The sequence below is a fragment of the Leptopilina boulardi genome, unplaced genomic scaffold, assembly GCF_019393585.1.
Source record: "Leptopilina boulardi isolate dan_hultmark-lab unplaced genomic scaffold, ZJU_Lbou_2.1 LbouV2_377, whole genome shotgun sequence".
Classification (NCBI taxonomy): domain Eukaryota; kingdom Metazoa; phylum Arthropoda; class Insecta; order Hymenoptera; family Figitidae; genus Leptopilina; species Leptopilina boulardi.
In genome coordinates, this window is record NW_026137948.1 from 1,657,954 (window position 1) to 1,685,704 (window position 27,751).

The 27,751-nt window shown below is 29.9% G+C and overlaps 1 protein-coding gene across 1 annotated transcript in view; it reads left to right on the top strand.

Moving 5' to 3' along the window:
• LOC127287876 (ornithine aminotransferase, mitochondrial-like) overlaps nucleotides 1-27,751 on the top strand; it is a 170,416-nt gene that overhangs the window by 128,876 nt on the left and 13,789 nt on the right. The window contains exon 4 of the mRNA XM_051315017.1: nucleotides 11,936-12,161. Coding sequence (XP_051170974.1) covers nucleotides 11,936-12,161 — 226 coding nt within the window. The remainder of the gene's footprint in view (nucleotides 1-11,935; nucleotides 12,162-27,751) is intronic.

The following is a 27,751-nucleotide window of genomic DNA, read 5'->3' on the forward strand; positions in this document are numbered from 1 at the left end:
CCAAAAACAGACACAAAAATGTAATAAAAAATTTAAAAAGGAATAAAACACCCTTTTATTAAATTGAAAATAATTTTTGTTCATTTGATAGACAGTCTCAATCCTGTAGAATGCAGAGAGCTGTTACTGATGTAAACAGGAATAATATAGGTACATACAACGATGGGTACTCATCTTTGCGTCGATAGCGCGGGTGCACCGCCTACTTTAATATTATGTTTCTCACAAAATTATTGTTGTCCCACTTTCATATTTACATAGCTCATAGGAAAAAACCACAGCTTTCCAATAAAAATTAAAAAAAAATACCCGAAGGGGTGAAAATCGAAAAATAAGGGTTGATTTTGGAAAAAGGGGTGAAAATTTTTTTTTTAATTTCGTATACATTTTTGAAAAGTACGTGAAAAATGCATTAAAATTCATTATAGATAAATTAAAATCCATTAACTTTTATCATAGTTATACGGATTTGAAAATGACAATGTTACCCTTAAATTTCAATTTGTCAATATAGGACAACAATTTACCAAAGTATGAAGCCAATCCCAGATCATTGACTTTTTGGGCTGGGGCGCTTGAAAAAGAATCTCTCTTATCCAAAATAGTTCATATAGGACTCGTTGGATGCGGAATTATTTTAGCTTTCAATTGGTAAGTGTTGTTGCTTTCTTCTAATAATTTTAAGTAAATGATCTATTTGAAAATAATTAAAAAATAAATACACTTATTTTTCTTGTGATTCATTTTTTAATGATTCTATACATGCTGGAAAATATTATTTTTAAAAAATGGTAATTTCTATGTATAGACAGAAAATCTTCTACTTTGTCGAAATCATTCTGTTCGTCGTTAAATTAGTAAAGGATGAAAAGTTTTTAACTTTGGTACTTTTTTTAAAACTTAATAAAAACAGTGAAATCCAGATAGATTTTTAGACTAATTAATATTTTATTTAAATGAAACTAAGTATATTAATCACTCTTTTTACGTTGAAAAACTAAAGATTAAATAATGAACAAATTTAATATTTTAAATATTTGTAAAATAAGTATTTATTATATTTTGCCTTACAATTCTTCCCTCTTCAATTTTATCTTCATTCACCACTTCTTTATCTAATTCTTCGTTCTGAAGATTTGTTTGAAATCGCTCATCTACATTGTATTGTTTGCGAATATTTTGTAGAGCACAACGCATGTTTACAATTCTTGCTATTTAATATAAAATATTCACAAACCATACAAAGTAGATAAGCGATGTCAAATAAATCTTCTAAACGAAGAATTAGATGACGAAGTTGTGAATGAAGATGATATTGAAGAGGGAATGATTTCGACAAAGTAGAAGATTTTTTGTCATTACCTAAAAATAATCATTTCTTAAAAATAATATTTTCCAGCATGTATAGAATTATTAAAAAATAAATCATAAGTAAAATAAGTGTATTTATTTGTTAATTATTTTCAAATAGATTATATACTTTAAATTATTTGAAGAAAGTAAACAACAAACAAACACTATTTCCGTCTCTTAAGGGCAAGTCCAACATGTGAAATGTAAACAAACATGAAATGTAAACAAACCATGCACATTTTTTCGCACCTCTCATTTGCGTAGAAATTAAAAATTTGTCGTTTTCTATATGAAAATGGTAAATTAATGTATTAAAGTTGGTTACTATACTTTATTTAACTAATTATATGAAAAAATAAGTACAATTATAATGAAATGAAAAGTGCACTTAATTAGCAATTTTTTCAAGGTTTCGAAAAAAAAACCATTTGAGTATATCTGAGGCACGGACGTTGAGCGCTTAGGTGGGAGAAGAATGTTGAGCCATTGGACGGTCACATCTTGGAAAGGGTAAAATTCTGAAATTTTACCCCTTTTCACACTTTCTCCCACCTAGGTCCTCAACGTCCGTGCCTCAGATATACTCGAATGCCTAAATTTTTCGTAACCTTGAAAAAATTCATATTTCAGTGTACTTTTTATTTCATTATAATTATACTTATTTGTTCACATAATTAGTTCAATAAAGTATAGTTACCTAGTCTAATATATAAATTTACCATTTTCACAAAGAAAACGACAAATTTTTATTTTCTACCCAAATGAGAAGTGCGAAAAAAATGAGAAAATTGGTAATTCAGTGTACTTTTCATTTTATTATAATTATACTTATTTGTTCAGAAAAGTTGTTAAAAGAAGTATAGTAACCTAATACAATATATCAATTTACCATTTTCACAAAGAAAGTTACAAATTTTTATTTTCTATTCAAATGAGAACTGCGAAAAAATGGGTATGATTTGTTTAGATTTTGAACAGTTTTTCGCAGTTCTCATTTGAAAAGAAAATAAAAATTTGTTATTTTCTTTGTGAAAATGGTAAATTGATATATTGTATTAGGTTACTATACTTCTTTTAACAACTTTTCTGAACAAATAAATATAATTATTATAAAATGAAAAGTTCATTGAATTACCAATTTTCTTACATTTTTTCGCACTTCTCATTTGCGTAGAAAATAAAAATTTGTTATTTTCTTTGTGAAAATGGTAAATTGATATATTGTATTAGTTTACTATACTTCTTTTAACAACTTTTCTGAACAAATAAGTATAATTATTATAAAATGAAAAGTTCATTGAATTACCAATTTTCTTACATTTTTTCGCACTTCTCATTTGCGTAGAAAATAAAAATTTGTCGTTTTCTTTGTGAAAATGGTAAATTTATATATTAGACTAGGTAACTATACTTTATTGAACTAATTATGTGAACAAATAAGTATAATTATAATGAAATAAAAAGTACACTGAAATATGAATTTTTTCAAGGTTACGAAAAATTTAGGCATTCGAGTATATCTGAGGCACGGACGTTGAGGACCTAGGTGGGAGAAAGTGAGAGAAGGGGTAAAATTTCAGAATTTTACCCTTTCCAAGATGTGACCGTCCAATGGCTCAACATTCTTCTCCCACCTAGGCGCTCAACGTCCGTGCCTCAGATATACTCAAATGGTTTTTTTTCGAAACCTTGAAAAAATTGCTAATTCAGTGCACTTTTCATTTCATTATAATTGTACTTATTTTTTCATATAATTAGTTAAATAAAGTATAGTAACCAACTTTAATACATTAATTTACCATTTTCATAATGAAAACGACAAATTTTTATTTTTTACGCAAATGAGAGGTGCGAAAAAATGTGCATGGTTTGTTTACATTTCATGTTTGTTTACATTTCACATGTTGGACTTGCCCTTAATGTTTTTATGTTATTTTATGTCCACTGTAATCCACACGAAAAATACTCACATTCAAGAAATTTTAATAATCATTGATTGCTTTCTAGTTTATAAAACAGTTTTTCTAACATATCAAATTAATACAAAAAACATATCAAAATTTTTACGATGCAGCGTTTTCATACGTTTTTTGTCTAAATTTGATGTGCTTAGAACAATTGTGAAATTGTATAAAGAAACACAAAATAGCATTTTTTGCATTAAAAAACTTACATTAAAAGAAAATTAATGACTCGGTATCTAAGACGTTTACTCTGTAGGCGTCGATGAGAAATTCCGAATCTTTAACAATCGTATATTCTTTTGATACCTTAAGAACATCTTAGGGATATCCCCAAGTAGCACGATATATCAACCAGATGTCACGGTGATATCACCGAGGAATGTCACCGTGACATCAGGAAAATGTCAAAATGTCCGCCTTACGGTGATATCACACGGTGACATCGAGGTAATATCATGGTGATATCAAGGTGATATCACCGTGATATCATGTTGATATTTTACAGGGACTTAAAATTTTTAATAATTTAAAAAATAATAATAAATAAAAAAAATAATAAAAATAATAAAAAAATAATAATTTTTTAAAAATTTTAAATCTCTGTAAAATATCTACATGATTTCACGGTGATATCACCATGATATCACCTTGATGTCACCATGATATCATCTCGATGTCACCGTGTGATATCACCGTAAGGCGGACATTTTGACATTTTCCTGATGTCACGGTGACATTCCTCGGTGATATCACCGTGACATCTGGTTGATATATCGTGCTACTTGGGTCCTAATTTTTTTACGTAATATCCACGTAATATGGGCAAATCTCTGGAACTGTTAACTTTTGACTTCGAAAAATAAAGAGAAAAGAATTTAGTAGCACATCAATATAAACTTGTATATAAGTTAAGATTAATATTTAGAATCAGATTTTACAGTTGAAAATTTAATATTTTGAAGGTTTTATATGTTTTTACTTTTTTTTAAAAAAAGACGATTTTATACAGGTTAGAATATCAATTGTTTTCTTTATTTTTGATTATTTTAGATTTGAATTTTTAGGTTCGATTTATTTTTTCCTCTTTTAACATACCTATTTATACTTATTATCTATTTTTAAATATTCTTTGCATTTTACATTTAAAAAAATTAATTTTTTAAAAATGAGAAATTACAAAATATATATTAATTTTGAATAAAAAGAGTAACTAAATCAAATTACAATTCTGCAACAATATTATTATTAATAATTTTTAAAATATAGTAACATAAATATGTACATATCTACATTTTTTGTAGTGAAAATAAATTATAAAAGGTATAAATTAAGTAACCATGCGAATATTAACTTTACAAAATTCAATGATACTTCTTTTATTCAACAACTTTTTTGTCTCGACTCATTTTCCTAAAAAGGGCAGTAATACTCTCATGTTGATCGTCATTCAACGCGAAAGTATTTTTGATTTTGTTTGTTTCTGTTACTGAAGGATTGGAAATTTTGCAGATGAAATTCACTTTATCGATCCATAATATTTTTGATTTTTTTGGCCATTTCAATTTCATACCGATCCTATTTATACAATCAACAAGTAGTTTTTCGTCTGATATTTTTTTCACAATTCCTAAGACCCAAGTTTCATTAATTGAAACAGCTATCCAATCAGAGTTGTGTATCTCATCATCCCATTGTGAAGATGAAGAAGAGTTTTGACATTGCGCGGCATTGTCTTCATTCAAAACATTTGATGAATTTTCTGATGAATTTGAGTTCACCAATTGAAAAGTGAAGTTATTCGTGCTCAAGCTAAAATGAGTACAAGGCGGACAATGTACACAAAGAGTACAAGACAAACTATTCAAATAAATAGTGTTCAGATTTTCTTTCCTCCAAATAATCTGATAAATAAATTTTGTGTGTGGTACCGGTGTCACCCTACTGAAAATTCTCATGTAGGATCTTATATAGGATTTCACATAAATTCATATATTAAAATCCACATAAAATCCTATGTGAGATGTAAGAAACTATATAGGATCTTATGAAAAACCATATAGGAAATTGAGACATGATTTGAAGTGGGATTCGATGTAAATTCTTATAAACGTATTCTTAAGTAATAAATTATATAAATTCCTATGTGAAATCCTACAATTTTTCTGGTCCCATTTTTTCCTTTAATTTCTTATGTCAATTTCCTTCGTGTTTTCTCATTAAAAAACATACTAAAAATCATTGCTCAATCCTTAACCAGAAATTTTCCTATATCAAATCATACATCAAATCTTTTTTCGATTCTTGAATAAAAAATTATTACAAAAAATCTGCCATGAAATCATATTAAAAATCCTCACGTGGGATCATATATATGATTGATTTGAACATAAGAAATCATATAGGATTTCATGTAGATTCTGAAATATCTATATCTAAGATTTCACATAGAATTATATAAAGGAAGCAATATATGATTTCATATAGGAATTTTTAGTTGGCAGACGGCAATTTATAAAAGTTAAAAATTATTTAATTAAAAATCAAATAATATTACTGCAATTCATCTGAAAAGAAAAAAAATTGTGCTTTGCAATACACCTTCTGAGTTAGAATTTCCCATATAATTTCGTATATTATTTCCTACATAATTTCTCATATAATTACCAACTTGGTATCTTAGATGGACAAATAAAACAGTGAAATCCACACATTCTTACATGAGATCCTATATAGGATTTTATGTAGGATCCTATATAAGATCATACATAAGATTTTACATAAAATCCTATATAGGATCTCATGTAAGAATTCACCATACAGGAATATATATAAAAATCCATGTAATATCTTGTGTATGATCTTATATAGGATCCTACATAAAATCCTATATAGGATCCTACATAGGATCTCATGTAAGAATTAATCATATAGGAATTTATGTGGGATTTCATGTGTGGATTTCACTGTTTTATTTGTCCATCTAAGATACCAAGTTGGAAATTATATGAGAAATTATGTAGGAAATAATATACGAAATTATATGGGAAATTCTAATATAGATGTAGATCATCATAGTTCCACTCTTACGCCGCCAGGTGGTGTTAATTTTTTTTCTCACAGTTGAGATCAGTCTTGAATACTATAAAAGATGAGACTCTAACTCAGAAGGTGTATTGCAAAGCACAATTTTTTTTCTTTTCAGATGAATTGCAGTAATATTATTTGGTTTTTAATTAAATAATTTTTAACTTTTATAAATTGCCGTCTGTCAACTGAAAATTCCTATATGAAATCCTATATTGCTTCCTTTATATAATTCTATGTGAAATCTTAGATATAGATATTTCAGAATCTACATGAAATCCTATATGATTTCTTATGTTCAAGTCAATCATATATATGATCCCACGCACAGTGGCCGATTTCCCGAAAAACCTGGCCAAAAATCGAAAAATGATACGATTTCAACAAAAATTGGTATACCCATGTTTTTTGCCCTTCTGAATTCAAATTTTACATTGGTTGTGTCAAATTCAAAATGACGGATCCAAAATGGCCGTTTAGATTTTAAAAAACTTTGCTGAAAATCGAAAAATGATACGATTTCAATCAAAATTGGTATACCCATGTTTTTTGGGCTTCTGAATTCAAATTTTACATTGGTTGTGTCAAATTCAAAATGGCGGATCCAAAATGGCCGTTTAGATTTTAAAAAACTTTGCTAAAAATTAAAAAATGGTACGATTTTAACCAAACTTAGTATGCTTACGTTTACTGGGTTTTTGAAATCAAATTTTACATTTGTTTTATCAAATTCAATATGGCGGATCCAAAATATTTGCTGGTATTATAAAATTGCGTATATGTGTTAGAGTTTATTTTTTTTAAATTACAGACAGTGCTTAAATTTTAGTTTAAAGCGAATGCGAATGAAGAAAAAGTCAGTCTTTCACGTTCAGTTGCACGGCCGGCCGGTGCAACGCGCTGTCGGTAAACCACGCTGGGTGAAATAAAAAGTGATACCAAAACTGCAGGGGCAGCTTGGGGCAGCTGATTTCAATTAAAATGAATCAAAAATATATTCTAGTTTATGATAATACCAGGTAGAGCGCGGATATCGGTGGATTTCACAACTATTTTCATGATTTACGTTGATAAAACAATACAAAAATCGTAGCCATGAATAGCGATGTTTAATGTCATTTTTTAAAAACTGTACGTTTTAAATGTGATGATAAGTACATTCAACATATTTCATACACCTTTGTTAATAATTCCCAAAAAAAGATATTCAAAAATCTGCTGTATATTAGTATATTTTTACTATTTTAACTGTGACGAAAATTTATAGTTATGAAACGTTCTGAGTAAATCTCTGGCAAAGATCACTTTTACTTGTTCACATAATAAATTGGTGATAAAAAAAGTGTAATTTTTTTTCGCAAAATTATGCAGTGAACCCTCCTTTATAATATTCAACAATAAAAAGTATAAATTTCTAAAAAAAAATTTTTGACTTTTGGCCAGGTTTTTCGGGAAATCGGCCACTGTGCCACGTGAGGATTTTTAATATGATTTTATGGGAGATTTTTTGTAATAATTTTTTATTCAAGAATCGAAAAAAGATTTGATATAGGAAAATTTCTGGTTAAGGATTGAGCAATCATTTTTAGTATGTTTTTTAATGAGAAAACACGAAGGAAATTGACATAAGAAATTGAAGGAAAAAATGGGACCAGAAAAATTGTAGGATTTCACATAGGAGATCCTATATAAGATCCTACATGAGAATTTTCAGTAGAGCAGATTTTTGGGAATTATCAGATCCATGTCTTCGATTTCTTTCCTGGATATGGAAAACATTTTAACTTTTGCATCCTTGGAAGAGGTGACAATGTTGATCATATCTTGAGCAGATGTTATATCTTTTCCACAGTTTACGGCTCTATTACACTGATTTTTAATTGATCCCCCAATTCCATCAGCATAACTTTTCTTATGACCTGCAGTTGAAAAATTCCATGTCGCATGAGACAAACCCATTTCGTGAAAATAATAAGTCATTGAAAAGAAATTTGACTTATTCTTATACTGAGCATAAGGACCATCACTCTGAAAGTGCACCGTATGTAAATCTGGAACATGGATTTTCATAAGATTCAAGACTGGTTGCATGTGTGCCCAAATCGCTGAACAATCATGACGCAAACATTTATCAGAAACAGAACCAATCGATATACATTCGATTTTATCTGTTACTGTATCTCTATAAAAAAAACTACCTGTGTGTATAGCTATTTGATCTTTTGATGCACCGAAATGAGCAGCTTGAACTTGTTTCGAACATTTTTTTTCATAATTTTCTGAAAAATCGATAACAACGTACACTTCGTTTGGTAGTAAATTTTCTCTGAGTGCTTTAAATGTTTTATACTGATGCATGTAATCGTAAGCATGTCGAAAAAAGGAGTTTATTCGCGAAATAATTTCCTTTATAACACCGGCAATTGTTGAATTTACTTCAATTTTTTTCGTTTTCTTCACAATGTATGTAAGACCTTTGGCTCCCACCTGACTTTCAGTAATTTTTTTTTCATTCATAGTAACTACAAGATTCCAACTTATTTTCAGGTTCAGTAATTATTTTATTTGAACATTTTTCACATGTTCTGTACATACAATCTTTATTTTCGATTGAGCATGACCTTAATTTCATGAAATCTTTCACGTTTTTGGTTGGGATAATTTTTTTGTTGAAAAGCGCTAGTAAGAGTAATTCAAAATTCGTGTGAGCTTCACATTGGCAACTGTTAAAACATGATGATTTGGGTTTCAGTATCTAAAACGGTTTAAAACGATAAAATGAGGCACGAGAAACTTTGATGACTGACTCACTTTTATAAGTTTCGTACAAATTATCCAAGGTGTCAGCTAGATAGCGTATTCTCATTGTTTTACCATTTTTCGTGATATTATCTTTTGCACCAGGAGCAGGAATTGAATTTTTATCATTAGTTAAAAATGTCTCAACAGAATTTTTCATTGTTAAACGCGCAGATTCTTTCAGTTTATTATTTCATTTTAAAAGAAGTTTGTTGGAAGCTTTCATATTTTTGCGCTGAGTATACATGCTTACAAAACTTGATGCTTGACTCATAACCCGATACTTTTTGATAATTTTTCCTGCAACTATTTGCTTAAACAGAGATTTATCGCGTTCAGATTTTAATTGATTTTTACGTTGTTCCAATTAAGAAGTTAATGCTTTACAAAAAATCAGTCTTTTCTTAATTGCATCTTTTCCATCTTCCACAATTTTTTCAACATTTTTTTCTTCTTGTGTCATTTTTTTTTCTTTATTGACTTTATAAAATTTTTTTTCCAACGATTTGCTATTTTCTTCTGATCTATAAGTTTATTTTCCAATTGCAGAATTAATTTACCACGTTGTGATGTTTTTCGCCTATTTGTTTGCATTACATCAACAACAGGATCAAGCCTTTTCTTCAATCGCTCTTTTCTTTTATATTCTTTATTTCTTTTTGGAGCTTCAATTTGCTGAGCTGGATTTAACTGAGATAGTTTCTTTAATTTTCCATTTAAACGTCTTCTTTCACTTTTCAATCGCTCATTTTCTTTATATTTTGAAAATAGATCGGGATTTTGTTTAATTTTTTCTCTATGCTTATCTACTCTTTCCTTCACCGATTTGGGAAACTGGATAGAAGTTGTAGGATTGGGGTCACAGGAAGTTTTGGAATCAGGCAGAAAATCAATTTGTCTAAAAATATATTTATCACTTCAACATCTAACCTTTTAATAATAACGCTTTTAGAATTTTGCAATAAGGAAAAGTAAATTATATGTATAATACCTATCAAGATTTAGTAAGAGTTCTTCCTCTGTATTTAAAACCTTTGCTGGTTCTGGACATTTTTCATCGCAAGATGTAGTTAAGTTTGACATATTTTTACTACGAAAAAAATTGAAAACATTAATTTTTTTACTTATGATTTATAATTCGTAACTAATAAATATAATGTAATTTTCAAATAATTTGAATGATTCTTATTTAAAAAATTACGGAAGTATATTAAATTTTTTTCAAAATAACCTTTGAAGCTTCTTTTGTTGACGCAAATTTCTCAAATATTCCGCTTTTTTCCTTTTTTTTCTTTTTCTTTCCTTCTTTTTTCTCTCACTTATTCGTCTTTTTTATTCAACATTTCCATTTTTTCCGCATTATTAATTTTTAACTTCTTAATTTCAAAAACACATTACCATGTTGATGTTTTTAAATTAAAGCTGTCAAAGTTCAAAGTGAGCTAACCTATTTATCCAATTGCCAACTTCAAACCAGAAAAATTTGCGATTAAAAAATTAGTCGTTACGGTTCTGGCTGTTTCGGTACTGACATTTTTACAAATACCTCCTTGTAGTAAAAAAAAAATACTGAAAATTTTAAAGCGTGCTTTCCCCTATATGTAAAGAAAATCATTCATTAAATGAGCTTTTAAGTTTGATCTTTTTTAAGCTTCGTTCAGTTGTACAAAGACCGTTACGGTCCTGACTTATGGCGCACTCACACCTTTTTGGCTGCCTGCCTGCCTGCTTGCAGGAGTTGTCATGGCAACGTGTAGGAGTAACACAGAGAGAAAATTCAAATTTGAATTTACTATCTCTGTTACTCCTTCACGTTGCCATGACAACTCCTGCAGGCAGGCAGGCAGCCAAAAGGTGTGAGTGCGCCCTTATCCCTGTTCACTGTCAATTTAAATTCAATATTCTTCAATAATTTCAACATGAGTTAAGTATACACTTTATTTTCAACTGGCCACAGTTTCAGTAAGTCATAAGCTTTCATTCTACGTATTTTTTATTTGATTATAATTCGCTACTCTTGAAATATTTAGAAATACATTTGCCGTTACGGTCCTGACTCGAGACTAAGGGAACGTTTAAAAAATAAATATTTTTATTTTGCGAATGCGTATTATTCTCTAATTGCTCTCAAAATTACCCTCAGATATTCATTTAAACTCATGTATTCGACAATTCATTCTATTATCATGTGACAACTTATAAAATTAATTTATGTTTGAAAAAATGCCTAAAAGAATGCTCGTGGTTTGTTTACTTTTCAACGTTGAAAAAAAAGTTTAATTTAAAAAACGTAAATTGATATTTCTAAAACTAACATATTTCAATTCTTTAAAACATGCTTTAAATGGAGCAATAATAGTTTTTATCAAATTCTTAACGTATATTGCGTAATTATTTGATAAACATGAGACACCTAAAGGTTAAATGTTTTAGATATTTGCCCATATAGTAGTTTCATAAATTCTCAAGTCAAAGTGAAAATCAAAGTCAATATGAAATCGAATGTCAAAGTGAAATTACAAAATTGCACACCAGTACCGTTTACTTTTTACCAAAGCGCATCCGTGTGCTTCAAAAAATAAAACCAGTCACTCCCTCAGTAACAACGGCTCAGTTTAAAGTAACTGCTTTACCTGCGGGTTAAACCGTTTTCTTTTTTTTCTCCGTGTATATACACTTTCTCATTTACGATATATAAAAAATAGATCGTTAATAAAATAATGATACTTTTTTAGATAATGTTATTACTTGAGGCTGGTACACATGGAAGTACTTTTGGTGGAAGTCCATTAGGTCAAAGGATATCAATCGAAGCTGTAAGGATATTGGAAGAAGAAAATCTTGCAGATAATGCTGAAAAAATGGGTGCTATTATTAAAGAAGAATTGCAAAAAATACCCAAATTTCAGGTTTTAGAATTCAGAGGTCGCGGATTATTAGCTGGATTAGTGCTTAATAAAGGTAAAACACACTTTTAATACACGAAACACATGAGACGTATTTTAAAGTTTTCATTATTATGACAAATTAAAGCGTTGTGACACACTTAACTGAGAAAAATCATATTTTACACAGTCCTGCAAAAAAATTTTTTGTCCGGCCAACTCAAAAGTAAATTCTTTGGGAAGATGAATCTGAATCCGAAGTCAAAATTCAAAAGTTAACTTGTTTTTTTCCATCTTTTAAAAAAACAAATTTTTTTAGTTTATTTTGTGCCGTAATGAAAAAACGAGATCTAGGTTTAAAATTGTGACTGCGAATTTACATTCAGAAATTTAAATTAAACAAGAATTGACTAGATTTTTTAAATTAAAAATGGTGGATCTAATATAGCGGATATTTTAAAAATTGATCCGATTAGCTTGAAACTTGAACCTCACGGGTTTTTTGGGGAAATATATATTATAATGTGGATATGAATTATTATGTACAAACGGTTCCCTGTAAAGTTTCGCCGAAATATATTGATTCAGTTTTTGGTAGATAAAAATAAAATATTTATTTATCAGGTTTGTTTCTGGAACAGACGGTAATTGTGTGACCTCTGCTTTTTCAACAAAAATAAAACAGTTTAAATCTTCAAAAATATTAAAACTAAAATTTTTTTCTATTTATTTTTTTAAATCTACACTGAAAAAAGAGGGCGTATTGCCTTACTTTTTCGAGTCTTGGAGCGCGACTAAGCTTTGAGGACTACTGTTCGACTTTGAAAGTGTGGTGCAGGCTTTTCTGGGGCGCGCAATGCACCCCAAACTTGTACACCTCAATCTGGGGCGTGCTACGCTCCCCAGAAAAGCCGACAGCACACTTTCAAAGTCGCAAAGTAGTCCTCAAAGCTGAGTCGCGCTCCAAGACTCGAAAAAGTAACGCGATGCGCCCTCTTTTTTTCAGTGTAATAAAATTCTGAAGGAAATTCTCTTGACAAAGAGAATATGTTAATTTTTCAATTAGATATCTAAGAAAAACCCAATTTTCTATGTTTTTACTATTCTTTTTATTTCTCTAGCAAAAATTAATATTTTTAAACGTTCTTGGGCTCATTGGAATCGTATTTTTTTATGCGATTCAAATTATTTAAAACAATTTATGTACACCCTCATAACAAAAGTATATCCATAGGATATCCATATCAATGGTCGATATCCTAGAATGGTCCCCAGGATATCTTGGGATAACCATAGGATATCCAAACCGCCGGTCTGTGGGACATCAACAGGACATCCCTAAGACATCCGCAAAATATCTATTGGATATTATATCGCAGGATATCCTCAGGATGTCCGTGGGATATTCTTAGGATATTCACGGGATATTTAATATCTCAACATATATTTATAAAGGTTAAAATTGTTAAGCTAATATAATGAATAATAATATAATAAAAACAAAAATCTTATGAGCTTCTAATTTATTTTAAATGAAGATTTGAAACGCATTTTTCAAAGTTTTTAAATAAACTCATGCACTTAATGTATAATTAATATTAATAGTTATTCGTTATTTGCGGAGAAGAATTTATATTGTTTAAAGCCAATTTATTTTCTGACAATATTAAGCATATGAATAAAGGAATGAATCACGAATGAGAAAAAAATTAGTTAATAATTTTTCAAATTAAACAACTTTCTCGAAAAACAAGTTGCATTTTATTTTATTTATATAAAATTTAATTCACAGAATATTCTCACTCGTAGTCTCATAATGACTTTAAAAACAGTATCCTGAGAATATCTTCTTGACATCCAGAAGATATACTGAGAATATCCTGAAAATATCTGTGGGATGTCCTGACGATATCTATGGGATATCCTGATGATATCTGTGGGATATCCTGACGATATCTATGGGATATCTAGAGGACATTTATGAAAGTCTGTAGAGATATCCAGAAGATATCCTGTGGATATCCAAAAGATATCCAAACCGCCGATTTTATGGATATCCTTAAGAGATCCTTTTGATATCCATAGGACACTTTGTTGCAGAATTGAACTTTAATTTTTTGAGTTTTTATAAGCCAACTTTCACGGTTTGCATACGTTAGGGTAGAATGTTTAAATGGATTGTTTTAAATAATTTTAATTGCATAACAAAATACGATTCAGCTGACAGGCGTGCGCACGCAAACTATAGAACGCGAGACCTAGGCGAAAGACCCAGGCAAAGGCACGGACGGTGGACAAAGGCCCCAGTGCATGGATCAAATAACCTAAAGTTTTACTCTAATAAATTATGTATGTCGACTTTTACTCGAACACATAGAATTCAAACGTGGAATGCTTTTCGTTCTTTAAAACAGGTTTTCAGATATACTTAGAGTTTTACTCTTTGTATAAGGGTCAAATCATGCCTAAAAAATCAAAGTTGTCCCCTAGGTTTTCGATTTTGATGAAACTTTGGAAAAATGTAGTGAAATACATGCTAATGAAAAGTACACAAGCGATTTTTGAAAATTTTTAAAATTTTGGGATTTACAGGACTTTTAAAATTTTTTTTGAAATTTTGAAAAATTTGTATCTCAAAGAAAAACGAATCGATTTTAATGATTTTTTGAGGGAATACGTATTATTAGATAACAATTTAGAAAAAAAATTTACAAAAAAAAATTTTATTTGAAAAAAAAAATTAAAAATTATTGTTTAAACAAATTTTTCTTTGAAAAGCGTATCTTTAATTTTTTTCTAATATTGATATTTCGATTCCTTAGGATCTCACGAGTATTTTCATAAAAAAAAATCGATGGAGACTTTTAAACTTTCTGAGATATTGAATTTTTTGTCTTTTCGCGCAGCGGCGAACTGTGCTTTCAATGCTAGTCGTTGTATGCAAGCTGCTGTTCAAAACTACTAATAGCCCGTAAATCTTAACAGAATTGAATATTTCCTCTTGGCTAATGATGATCAGTGATAAATATAAGAGAAATCGGGTTGTTGTTATTGCTTAATTATTAATTATTTGTATTTTTAAATAAACAACTAACACATATTTATTGAATTCTTTAAAATTTTATTTTTTTACAAAATATAACAACAAAAACAATTGATAAACTATCCAAATGATTTAAACTTTGTTTTAAGGATAAATCCATTTTATTTACATTAAAAAATAATTGTTATAAACAATTATTTTAAACAAATTTTTTTAAATTTCATATATTTTTTTAGAAATTTTACTGTTCTTATATAAAAATTTTAATAATTTCCCTAATCTATCAACTTACTGTAAAATTGTTTTTCATGATAAAAAAATTGTTATAAATAATTTTATAAAAAATTAAATTAACTTTTGTTTCTTTTTCAAGTTTACAATATTGTTTCTCAACAATAATTGTTGCAATTTTGTAATCGTTTTAATGAATTGAAATGTGGATTAAAACAATTATTGTTGAAAAACAATATTGTAAACTTGAAAAAGAAACAAAAGTTAATTTAATTTTTTATAAAATTATTTATAACAATTTTTTTATCATGACAAACAATTTTATAGTAAATTGATAGATTAGGGAAATTATAAAAATTTTTATATAAGAACAGTAAAATTTCTAAAAAAAATATATGAAATTTAAAAAAATTTGTTTAAAATAATTGATTATAACAATTATTTTTTAATGTAAATAAAATGGATTTATACTTAAAACAAAGTTTAAATCATTTGGATAGTTTATCAATTGTTCTTGTTGTTATATTTTGTAAAAAAATAAAATTTTAAAGAATTCAATAAATATGTGTTAGTTGTTTATTTAAAAATATAAATAACACAGCCCCACAAAAAAAAGTGTCGTGCGCGGCAGACCAGACTAGTCATTTCCCATGTATTTTGACGCGCTGAACACGAATCCGAAGTCCGTTTTGCTCCATCACGTCAGGATTTTTTTCTAACCTCCAAAAACCTGTCGGATTTTGAGAGGTAGGCTATTTTTTTTAAAAATTGATGGATTTACTTCAAAATTGGTATCTAGGGGTTTTTTGGGTTGCTGATGACGAATTTGAAGTTAGATTTTCAAAATTCAGAATGGCGGCTCCAATATGGCGGACGAATTTTGTAAAAATTGATGGATTTACTTCAAACTTGGTATCTAGGGGTTTTTTGGGTCGCTGATTACGAATCTAAAGTTAGATTTTCAAAATTTAAAATGGCGGCTCCAATATGGCGGACGATATCGACCCTTCAAAGGTGATAATTCCGCCCTTACACACGAAACTAGGAGCAATTAAACAGTTTGTCAAAGCCTTAGATAAAAAAGGAAACTGTTTCAAATACCTGGAACAAAAGTTTCCAGAAATCTCTGATGCGAAACTAAAAGAAGGGGTTTTCGACGGACCACGTATTCGCAAATTGTTAAAAGATGAGCAATTTATCACCAAGATGAATAAAAAGGAGAAAGCCGCATAACTTAGTTTTAAAGCAGTTGTCGAAAATTTTCTGGGTAATCACAAGAGTGAAAATTGGGAGCAAATAGTTAGTGATATGTTTAAAAACTTTGGTAAGTTAGGATTGCATTAGTAATGCATTTGCATTACTTAGACTCGCATCGGGATTATTTCCCTGAAAATTTGAGAGATTACAGTGAAGAACAAGGAGAACGATTCCATCGAGATCTGACAGAATTTGAGCGTCGGTATCAAGGAAGATGGGATGTAAATATGATGGCCGACTACTGTTGGATGCTGTAAAGGGATATTGTACCTGGAGGCACCAATTTGAAAAGAAAACCATTACACAAATCCTTTGAGGACAAAAGAGTGCGCTACCATAAAAAGACGTGAATACCTTACTTATGTATATAAGAATTTTCATTTCTAGTTTTGAAAATCTAATTTCAGATTCGTAATCAGCGACCCAAAAAACCCCTAGGTACCAAGTTTGAAGTAAATCTATCAATTTTTACAAAATTCGTCCGCCATATTGGAGCCGCCATTTTAAATTTTGAAAATCTAACTTCAGATTCGTAATCAGCGACCCAAAAAACCCCTAGATACCAAGTTTGAAGTAAATCCATCACTTTTTACAAAATTCGTCCGCCATATTGGAGCCGCCATTTTGAATTTTGAAAATCTAACTTCAAATTCGTCATCAGCGACCCAAAAAACCCCTAGATACCAATTTTGAAGTAAATCCATCAATTTTTTAAAAAAATAGCCTACCTCTCAAAATCCGACAGGTTTTTGGAGGTTAGAAAAAAATCCTGACGTGATGGAGCAAAACGGACTTCGGATTCGTGTTCAGCGCGTCAAAATACATGGGAAATGACTAGTCTGGTCTGCCGCGCACGACACTTTTTTTTTTTGTGGGGCTGTGTAATTAATAATTAAGCAATAAAAACAACCCGATTTTTCTTATATTTATCACTGATCATCATTCGCCTAGAAGAAATATTCAATTCTGTTAAAATTTACGGGCTATTAGTAGTTTTGAACAGCAGCTTGCATACAACGACTAGCATTGAAAGCGCAGTTCGCCGCTGCGCGAAAAGACAAAAAATTCAATATCTCAGAAAGTTTAAAAGTCTCCATCGATTTTTTTTTATGAAAATACTCGTGAGATCCTAAGGAATCGAAATATCAGTATTAGAAATAAATTAAAGATACGCTTTTCAAAGAAAAATTTGTTTAAACAATAATTTTTAATTTTTTTTTTCAAATAAAATTTTTTTTTGTAAATTTTTTTTCTAAATTGTTATCTAATAATACGTATTCCCTGAAAAAATCATTAAAATCGATTCGTTTTTCTTTGAGATACAAATTTTTCAAAATTTCAAAAAAAATTTAAAAGTCCTGTAAATCCCAAAATTTTTAAAAATCGCTTGTGGACTTTTCATTAGCATGTATTTTACTACATTTTCCCAAAGTTTCATCGAAATCGAAAACCTAGGGGACAACTTTGATTTTTTAGGCATGATTTGACCCATAACTAATCACGAGTCTTACTCGTGATTATACAGGGTCACCAAAATTTCACACCACCATTGAGAAAAGGATCATCACTCGAGCGGAAGATTTTTCAACGGTTCCAAATACCCCGGTTGAACGCTTGCCTACAGAATTTCGCGGCTCGACCTGTATCGAATCCGATTCGACCCCGCGGCTCAACACACCCGATGGACGCCGGTTAAATCGAGTCTCGAGTGGATATCGCGTTTTTCCTTAAATGTTATAATTAGTAGACCCTCTTGAATTTCGAACTGACCATGATTAATTTTCTTTTATTTATCATTACCCGTAATTCCGTTCAATATAACTAATTTTTACTGTTCTGTATATATCCGTAAATGTTTCGCGAATCTTGCGAGCTGATCGCTATTATCATTGTTAACGTAGTTTTCGTCACTACCATTATATTGTCTTATTCTTTTCATGTAACGAAACCGATAGCGCGGTACATTATCTATTATTGAAGACAATCAAACTTGATATCAGTCGGTATCCGTCAAACGTAAAGTGTCAGACAATTTTATGTTGTATGTAAATAGTGTTGTAAATAAATAAGATGTTTTAGTTTGTAATCAACCGTGTTACTATTTTATTTTTGAATCAAAAAACCCTGGCTCGGCGAGCTAATTAGATTCATTAATTACAAACGTTACAATAGAAATGTCAAAAATAATATTTTTCTAATTACTTTTTTTGTAATAAAGCTTTAAACATAACCATGTCAATCGCGTTCCAGCACGTACTACGGAAACCATCCCCACCACAATTACTACTAGTATACTTGTTGTATTCGTGAGACGTAGGAACGATGTAGATTTTCGCTAGCGCGTCTCAGCCAATCAGAACGTTCGACTTTAAACGCCTTTCCTGTATAATTCTGTTCTGTCGCGATAGGTCCCTTTTCTCGTGGAGCGTCACATATTCTCTTTGTCATGGTGTCATTTCTCTCAGAATTTAATTAGCTTTTATAAAATAAGAAAAAAATTGTAGTTTTATTATTTTTGAAAATTTAAACTGTTTTATGTTCATCGCAAAAGCACATGTCATTACTCAGGGGTATTTGGGGTCACTGATTGCGAATCCAGTGTTAGTTTTTAAAAATTCAAAATGGCGGATCCAATATGGCGGACGATTTTTTAAAAAACTCTTCCTACTCACAAAAAATCAATTTCTCTATTCGTAGAATTGAAAGAATATATTTAATCAAAAAATAATATTTTGTTTTAACCCAGCTATGAGAAAATTATGATTTGACATCGAATTCTTAGTCAAGGCGATTCCAGAATGGGTGCAAAAGAGAAGTCCAAGTACAAATCCCATGAGTACAAGAGATGAATAGTCTCTTTGTCTCTTTTGCTCTCATGGAATATGCAGTTGGACTTGGATTTGCCCTATCCTTTTGCACCAATTCTGGAATCGCCTTCATCGACCCAAAAAACCTCCAAGTTACATGTTTCAAGTGAATTGGATGTATTTTTTAAGAAAGTCGTCGGCCATATTGGATCCGCCATTTTGAATTATTAAAAACTAACACTGGATTCGCAATCAGTGACCCCAAAAAACCCTGTGTAATAAGTTTCAAACTAGTTAATTCAATTATTTGGGTTCAACTCATTTTTAAGTGTTTACATCTGGCTCACTTCGAACTTTCCACTTTAACCTCATTTTACAAAAAATCTGTCCATTTTTTTGGATTTTGTCATTAACATTTTTTGTTCGGGAGGTCAAAAGCTGCAAAATTGCAAAGTTACAAGAAATTTAACCGAGAGTATTTTTCCCATGTATTTGGTGCGGTGTCCTTTCAAAAATTTTTGAAAATATTAAAAAATTGTTTACCCACGATCGGACTAGGCTTAAAATTCTTGTAAAAGGAAGTAGTTTTTTTTGAAAATTTTTTGAAAAAAATCGAAAGATAGAAACAGTTTTAAAAACAAGATTTTCTCGTAAGAGGCTTGATAAAAAATGTGAAAAAAATCATTAAGCTCTTTTTTGGAGGGTATAAAATGTTAAAAAAAATTTGAGCCAAACCAAAGAGGTCAAAGTCGACGATATATTGGTATGGCATGGACCTAACCATATACACTACATTTTCATAAATATCACGAATACTATAAGAGCTAAAGGGTTAAATTTTTATTTTAATTGTAGGTTTCACTGTCGGACAAATAATGAGAGTACTTTAAACTATATCAAGAAAGATTAACTAATATGTTTTTTTCATTTAAAAATTTTTGAAAAATCGTTTTTTTGCCCCTAACTTTAAAAAATGTTAGGACACCTATGAATATTTTTCTTTAATTTTGTAGACTTTTTTAAGACGCATCTTTTGAGCTGTAAGCGAACCTTCTATTGTTATTCTATCTATAGTTATTAAATTTTTAAAAATTAGAAAAAAAAGTTTTTTGTTCATAACAAAAAAAAAATGTTTTGACAACAATAGGTATTTTTTTGCAAAGTTTTTGAAGATGCATCTTCTGATCAATTAGCGAATATCTTACTATTATTTTATTCAGAGTTATTAACATTTTGAAATTGAAAAATTTTAAACAATCTGCCATTTTTTCATTATTCCTTAAAAAAATTTTATGTAACTTTAAAAATATTATAAACAACTTGGATAATATTTAAAAACGAGTCAATTTATCTATTATTGGACCTTCTATTTTAAAAATTACGAAGTTATTGATGTTAAAGATCTATCTCTGCAAACGCGCAAAAAATACTACTTAAAACCTTTAAAATTATTATAATATTAAATAAGTTACCATAAACTGATCACAAAAGATATCCATGATGAAGCAAAGTGTTCATTTCATGAATACAAAAAGTTCATACTTGAACTTGGCAGCGGTTTTTCCCATTATTTCATCAAGCATAAGACAGGCACACAAAAAAAAAGTTGTCTGTTTCTTGAACTAGACATACCATTCCTATAGTATTTTGTCCCGATGAATACGAATATGAAGTTAGAATTGCTCCATCACCCTCTGATTTTTTGTAAATCGAAAAAAACACCCCCTTAATCGTCAAATTCAAACTTAGGAGATAAAAACATTAAATAACAGATTTTTTAATAAACAGAACCTTACACCTACGTATTTTTGCACTACTAACACAAAAATAAAATATGAACTGATCCAGCACCCTCAGATTTTTTTTAAAACGAAAAAAACCACCCTTAATCATACAAATTCAAACTTAGCTATTTTGATAGGAGAAAATTCGAAAGCAAGTACAAATAAAATTTTCTGTACCTATGATACGGAAGAAACCATCATGCCAAAAAGAATTGCTACTTTTGTAATACTTACAAGTTTAAGTTTGTCCGATGACGAGTGGTTTTTTAAGGTTGAAAAAAATAAGAAGGTACTAGATCAGTTCTGGTTTTGTTTTTGAGTTAGTGGAGCAAAAATAAGGTAAGGTGTAAGGTTCTGTTTATTAAAAAAATCTGCTATTTAATTTTTTTATCTCCTAAGTTTAAATTTGTCCGATTAAGGGTGATTTTTTCGATTTAAAAAGAATTCAGAAGGTGCTGGATCAGTTCTGGCTTTGTGTTTGAGTTAGTGGAGCCAAAATACGTAGTTGTAAGGTTCTATTTAATAAAAAATCTGCTATTTATTTTTTTTATCCACTAAGTTTGAATTAGTCCGGTTAAGGGTGGTTTTTTTAATTTACAAAAAATCAGGCGGTGATGGAGCAAGTCTGACTTCATATTCGTTTTCAGCGTGCCAAACTACTATAGGAATAGTATGTCTAGTTCAAGAAACAGACTACTTTTTTGTGTGCCTGTGTAATTGAAGATGAGGAGGTAGAAATTCTTGTCTCCAGTTTTGTGCATCATCAAGAAGCCTTCACATATTTCTAATAAATTAGGCAAAGTACTAATTTAGCAATTAAAAATCCCAAACTACAAAACTGTTTAAATATCGATGATATATTGTTTAAAAAATCAGTATTAGTTGTGCGTTATGGGGAAACCTTTTGCACCATGGAATTTCCTTCTAGAAATACATAAATATTCTTAAATCCCAAAGATTTTATATATATATATATTTTTTTTTTTTTATTTAATTTTTTAGGGTGTGTTTCTGTTTTTATCTAAAATTTCTTAATACTCCTAATATAATTTATACAATGAGAAAAATGATCCATTAAACTTCAACCCAATTTCCTTTTAAATCAAGTCCTCTAGCCGTTAAAAGAATTAGTTTTTTTGTAAAAGCAATCTTTAAAAATTTTTTTGTTAATATTTGAAGTTTATTGCTAAACAAAAAGTTTAAAGAATAAAAATTTCTTTTTTTACTTCAAATGAAATCCTGTTGAAAAAGAGGGTTAAAATTTTACTTGAAAATGAAGTGAAAGTGAAGTGAAGTTACAGAATGTCACCCCTGTGGATGTTGTCACGTATGCTCCAATCACTACATATTTTCTTTAAAATACAGCAAAAAGAAACTGTTAATAATGCAAAAAATTTTTTTTTTATAAATTAACAACTGTAATATTTATAAATTGAAATTAAATATCATTTTTTAAAACATTTTTATTATTTTATAATTTATTTATATTTATTATAATCATTTATTTATTAAATAAATCAATTTGTTTAATTAATTAATTTTTACGAAATTAATTTTCGGAGATTAATTTTAAAAGATTAGTAATATTAGTAATAATTTCTTTATAGTTATAACGCAGCATTAGTAACGCTAGTTTAATATACGCGTAGAATTAGAGTCAATTTTGTGATAGTAGTAATATCCACAAACATCCTAGTAGTATCAGTAAACTACTGATTTACTACCCGATAATTAAAAATTATTGTATTTAATTTTAGTGTAATTAATAAAAAAAATTTTGCTTAAAAAAATTAAATTTATTTATTTGTTATGTAGAGTGTCAAGATTTTCTTTTAATAAGAAGCGGCAATACTCTTATTTTGAAAACACAGTAGACACGTATCGCGAACCATGCGATTGTGAAGTCGCGGTCATTGATAGTAACTTGACACCTGAAGAGTAATCTAATGTATTTCGTAGTACATTAAAGTCTCACTCCAATAGACTCGAATGTGCTGTGGTCCTTTGCAGCAAGAATACCCTTTACTCAAAATCACGTAAACATTCAGGACCGTATGAAGCTTTAGAAACATGGGTTCCAATTATATTCCTAAATTTTATTTTTTCAAATGTGCATGTTTTTTAACTGAAAATAAATAATCAAGGAATGGAAAAATAATTTCGAAAAATATTTTAGTTATCAATGACAATACGGCTCAATGAAATAGAAAAAAATTAAAGTAAAATTGTATTACTACCCACACAGCACAACATCTTACACCAGGCCTACAGCAGGCTTACATGTAAGGTTTGTAAGGTAACATCGTAAGCCCATAGTAGACTTACAGTAAACCTAAAATGTCCGCCTTACAGTAAGCTTACATGGTAGGGTCGAGGTAAGCTTACACGGTGAGGTCGAGGTAAGCTTACACGGTAAGGTCGAGGTAAGCTTACATGGTAGGGTCGAGGTAAGCTTACATGGTAGGGTCGAGGTAAGCTTACATGGTAGGGTCGAGGTAAGCTTACACGGTAAGGTCGAGGTAAGCTTATGAGTAAAGGCTGTGGTAAGGTTATTATTAAGTTGTAAGGTTGAGGTAAGGTTGTGGTAAGCTTACAAGGTAAGGCAAGTTATATTCAAATAATAATATTAATAATAAATAAATATTCAATAAAAAAATTTTTCTTTTGCCTTATTCTATTTTGGGAACCTATCATTTCGCAGAAAGTTTTGAAAATAAATTTGGGAGGAGTAGGATTCGAACCCGGGACCGAAGTATATACCTAACAACCTAACCAACTGAGCTAAACGGGGAACTGACAATGAGAAAAGTAATCTTGCTTTTAAGGAGTTGATTATCTTCTTGGTTCCACTTTAAAAGTAAGATTACTTTTCTCATTGTCAGTTCCCCGTTTAGCTCAGTTGGTTAGGTTGTTAGGTATATACTTCGGTCCCGGGTTCGAATCCTACTCCTCCCAAATTTGTTTTCAAAACTTTCTGCGAAATGATAGGTTCCCAAAATAGAATAAGGCAAAAGAAAAATTTTTTTATTGAATATTTATTTATTATTAATATTATTATTTGAATATAACTTGCCTTACCTTGTAAGCTTACCACAACCTTACCTCAACCTTACAACTTAATAATAACCTTACCACAGCCTTTACTCATAAGCTTACCTCGACCTTACCGTGTAAGCTTACCTCGACCCTACCATGTAAGCTTACCTCGACCCAACCATGTAAGCTTACCTCGACCTTACCGTGTAAGCTTACCTCGACCTTACCGTGTAAGCTTACCTCGACCCTACCATGTAAGCTTACCTCGACCCTACCATGTAAGCTTACTGTAAGGCGGACATTTTTGGTTTACTGTAAGTCTACTATGGGCTTACGATGTTACCTTACAAACCTTACATATAAGCCTGCTGTAGGCCTGGTGTAAGATGTTGTGCTGTGTGGGTGCTTGTCAAGGAAAAATCGAAAGTTATCTAAAAAATAAAATTTGTTTATTAATTCCAGAAAAATCAACTCCAATCATCCTCGCTATATTTTTTTTGTAATCTACACGTAAAAATACGTCAAAATATATAAATTTGAATCACTGTAGAAAAACTTTTTTCGTTTTTTGCGGAAAAATACATTTTTTTCTGAAATTTATCATTTTTCTTCAAAAATTTGATAAAAATTGATCATCAACTCCAATCGCGCTTACATTTTTTCCCTGTATTTTTCACGCAAAAATTGAGTTTTACAGCAAGTATGAACAGTCTGGATTGAATATTGTGTGCGCTAGGGAGAATAAATCATTTTTTTCGAAATTTTTGATTTTTCCTTGACAACGCTATGTAAATTAATCCGAATCAAGTTCGCTATAATTTTCCTGTAATTTTCACGTAAAAATACGTAAGTGTGTCAAATTTGAGCTCTTTATGTCAAAAGATGTGGCCGCTAGGGGGGGGGGTACATACTCATTTTTAGGTATTTTTCGTAAAAATTCATGGTTTTTCCTTGACAACGCTATGATAATCAACTCCAATCATGCTCGCTATATTTTTTTTGTAATCTACACGTAAAAATACGTTAAAATATATAAATTTAATTTCCTTTAAATAAAATTTTGTTCGTTTTTGGTGGAAAAATACATTTTTTTCCTAAAATTGTCATTTTTTCTTGAAAAACTTGATAAAAAGTTAATCATCAACTCTAATCGTGACCGCTTTTTTTCCCCTGTATTTTTCCCGTAAAAATACATTTGTATACTAAATATGATCTGTCTGGGTTGAATATTGTGTGCGCTAGGGAGAATAAATTATTTTTTTCGAAATTTTTGATTTTTCCTTGACAACGCTATGTAAATTGATCCGAATCAAGTTCGCTATAATTTTCCTGTAATTTTCACGTAAAAATACGTAAGTGTGTCAAATTTGAGCTCTTTATGTCAAAAGATGTGGCCGCTAGGGGGGGGGTACATAGTCATTTTTAGGCATTTTTCGTAAAAATTCATGGTTTTTCCTTGACAACGCTATGTTAATCAATTCCAATCAAGTTCGCTATAATTTTCCTGTAATCCACACGCGAAAATACATATGTGTACTAATTTTCAGCCCTCCAGATAAATTTATGTGGCCGCTAGGGGGGGGTACACGATTTCAAAAAAACCGATATTAATAGGGTTCCGAACCGAGTACGGAACCCTAAAAATTAGAGGTTTTATATTATAAAAACTAAAATAATTTTTTTTTAAAAGTAAAATTTGAATTAAAATTATGTTTCCAAAGTTTTAACGTACATATTCAAACAATTTTTATTGTTCTGATATTTTTTTAAACTTTTGTACTCTGAAAGGAAATAAAAAATAAACTCAACATTTATAAATACAGTTTTCTTAAAAGTATCAAATTGATACTAAAGTGGATCAAATTGATACTAAAAGTTTTGATCATTTTTTCTTTTGATCCACGTTTTTTGTATTAATTCTTTGCAAGTTGACACTTTCAAGTTATCAGTGAATTTAAATAGAATGAATTTATATATTTGATGCTTATGTTACATTTCATATAGGTTTTTGTTCAAGGAAATTTCAACAAAAAATTAGTTGATTGGGTGGCTCTGAAATATCTGTCATTTTCTTTCTTTGATGATAAAGAAACGCAAGACCTCTTTCACTATTTGAATCCAAAAGCTAATCTTCCTCTTCGGAACGAACTTCACTCCTTGACCAAGACAAGATATTCAGAAATGGAAAAAATTGTTTTAAACATTTTACAAAATAACAGTTCAAAAATTTCGTATACCCTCGACGGTTGGACCTCTATATCGAATCGCTCGTATTTTGGTGTAACTGCCCACTTCATCGACAATTCTTGGAAAATGCATTCGTTGACCCTCTTTTTTATCCCATCAAATGGCAATCATTCGGGCCGAGATATCGCTGAAGCTTTTTCCAAAGCAGTTACTGATAGTAGCTTGCATGACAAAATTCAAGGTGTGACACTGGATAATGCAGCAGCGAACACAACGTTTGTGAAAGAAACATCAAAGCTTATTAAATTTGATGCAACAGATCAACGCTTTCAGTGTTACGGGCACATTTTGAATTTGGGAGCGCAAGACTTGCTCAATGTCTTAAAAATTGATAATTCTCATTGCGCAAACAATGAAAATGATTACGATGGTCCTATTGAAGATGAAGACGATGAAGAAAGTGAAATCGATGTAGACGAGAAAATAGAAAATTTACTAAATTCAAATAATTCGAAAACTGAAGAAAAATTTCCACTTTTAAAATTGAGAAAGCTTTTTAAAATTTTGAAACTTTCCGAGCAATGGCAAGTAAAGTTAAAAAGTTGTTGCGACGTCATCGAGGACAAAATGTATCTTCCAAATATGGATGTTTCTACGAGGTAGAATTCCACTTTTTCTATGATTAATACGGCTCTGAAAATGAAAAAATCATTGAATTTATTATGCGAACTAAACGATCAACTAAAAGATTACCTGATTTTGGAAAACGAATGGCTAATTTTGATGACAGTATTCAAATTCCTGAAATATTTTAATGAATTGACACAAGTTTTAAGTGGAGACAAATATGTTACTCTTTCGTTAGTTGTCATTGGCTTTAACTTGCTTTTGGATAAAATCACGGCAGAAATTGATTATTTACGAGGAAAGTCAGATATTGAGATGAATTGGGTAGATGACACAATGTTAAAAGGGCTTGAACCATGTTTGTGTAAGCTTTTGAAGCACTATAGCAAAAGTAATTGGGTTTACTGTGCTGTGCTTATATTGGACCCAAGATTTAAAGTCGAATCGTTTTACAAATCGTCTTGGGGCAGAGAAATGGTTAGAGAATCATTAGAAAAATTTGAGTCAATGTATAAAATGACTTATTATAAACCGAAGGTAAAACCATACAGATTATTATATTGTTTTCCTTTTTTTAAATTGTCGTCATTAATATAATTTTCTATTTTTTGGTTAAATTTTAATTTATTCAAAAAAATTATAAGGATTTAAATTTATATCCAATTATCATTTATTTAAAAGATTTAATTTCATA